This window comes from Malurus melanocephalus, unplaced genomic scaffold, assembly GCF_030028575.1.
Source record: "Malurus melanocephalus ecotype Western Australia unplaced genomic scaffold, MMel_1.1 scaffold_2288, whole genome shotgun sequence".
NCBI lineage: Eukaryota > Metazoa > Chordata > Aves > Passeriformes > Maluridae > Malurus > Malurus melanocephalus.
Window position 1 is genome coordinate 9,929 of NW_026625520.1, and position 1,566 is coordinate 11,494.

Genomic DNA, 1,566 nt, shown 5'->3' on the forward strand with positions numbered 1-1,566 from the left:
GGGATGTTGGGGGCTTTTAATGGGAATTGGAAAAAAGTTGGGAAAAATTGGGATTTTTGGGTGTTTTTAGTGGAAATTCTCCATTTTTAATGGGATTTTAGTGGGGTTTCAAGGGGTTTTTTTGGATGTTCTTTTCACCGATGACCTCACTGATGATGTCACTGATGACGTCACAGATCCAGAAGGTGGTGATGGCCCTGGGGGATTACACGGGCACCTCAAAAATGGGGATTTATATGGGATTTTGGGTGTTTTTAATGGGAATTCTCCATTTTTAATGGGATTTTAGTGGGGATTTTTGGGATTTTGTGGTTTTTTGGGATGTTCTTTTCGCCGGTGACCTCACCGATGACGTCACCGATGACGTTACAGATCCAGACCTCAGAAATGGGGATTTTAATGGGATTTTGAGTGTTTTTAGTGGGATTTTAGTGGGGATTTTTGGGATTTCAGGGTTTTTGGGGATGCTTGTCCTGCTGATGATGTCACTGATGACGTCACTGATGACGTCACCGATTCAGACCTCAAAAATGGGGGTTTTAATGGGACTTTGGGGGTTTTTAATGGGAATTTTCCATTTTTAATGGGATTTTGGGCATTTTTAATGGGATTTTAGTGGGATTTTAGTGGGGATTTTGGGGTTTTTTTGGATGTTCTTTTCACTGATGACATCACTGATGACATCACTGATGACGTCACAGATCCAGAAGGTGGTGATGGCCCTGGGGGATTACATGGGCACATCAAAAATGGGGATTTTGAGTATTTTTAATGGGAATTCTCCATTTTTAATGGGATTTTCGTGGGGATTTTGGGATTTTTGGGGTTTTTGGGGATGTGCGCATCAAAAATGGTTTTTTGGGGGGATTTTGGGTGTTTTTAATGAAATTTTGGGTGTTTTTAATGGGATTTTGAGCATTTTTGATAGGATTTTAGTGGGGATTTTTGGGATTTCGGGGTTTTTCGGGATGTTCTTTTCACCGGTGACATCACTGATGACATCACCGATGACGTCACAGATCCAGAAGGTGGTGATGGCCCTGGGGGATTACATGGGCGCCTCGTGCCACGCCTGCATCGGCGGCACCAACGTCCGGGCCGAGGTGCAGAAGCTGCAGATGGAGGCGCCGCACGTGGTGGTGGGGACGCCGGGACGTGTGTTCGACATGCTCAACCGCAGATATCTGTGTGAGTGACCCGAAATCGCCAGAATTCACCCCAAAATCGGCTGAATTGACCCCAAAATTGGCATCGGGGGGCTTGAAAACCCCCAAAAACACCCAAAAAACCCTAAAAAACGCCTAAAAATCCCCAGAAAACACGCAAAAAAAGCCCTAAAACGCCAAAACGACCCCAAAAAATATTCCCAAAAAAACCCCAAAAAACGCCTCAAAAAAGTCGCAAAAAACTCCCAAAAAACACACCCAAAAAACGCCTCAAAACCCCCAAAAAACACCCCAAAAAGAACCCAAAAAGCATCCCAAAAACCCCAAAAAACACCCCCAATAAATCCTCAAAAATACCTCCAAAAACACCCCAAAAAAATCCCAAAAAAACACCCAAAAA

The 1,566-nt window shown here is 43.9% G+C and overlaps 1 protein-coding gene across 1 annotated transcript in view; it reads left to right on the forward strand.

The window, feature by feature from the left end:
* LOC130587703 (eukaryotic initiation factor 4A-I-like) overlaps window positions 1-1,223 on the forward strand; it is a 10,791-nt gene extending 9,568 nt beyond the window's left edge. The window contains exon 5 of the mRNA XM_057388678.1: window positions 1,020-1,223. Coding sequence (XP_057244661.1) covers window positions 1,020-1,196 — 177 coding nt within the window. The 3' untranslated portion in view covers window positions 1,197-1,223. The remainder of the gene's footprint in view (window positions 1-1,019) is intronic.
* The last annotated feature ends 343 nt before the right edge of the window (window positions 1,224-1,566 follow it).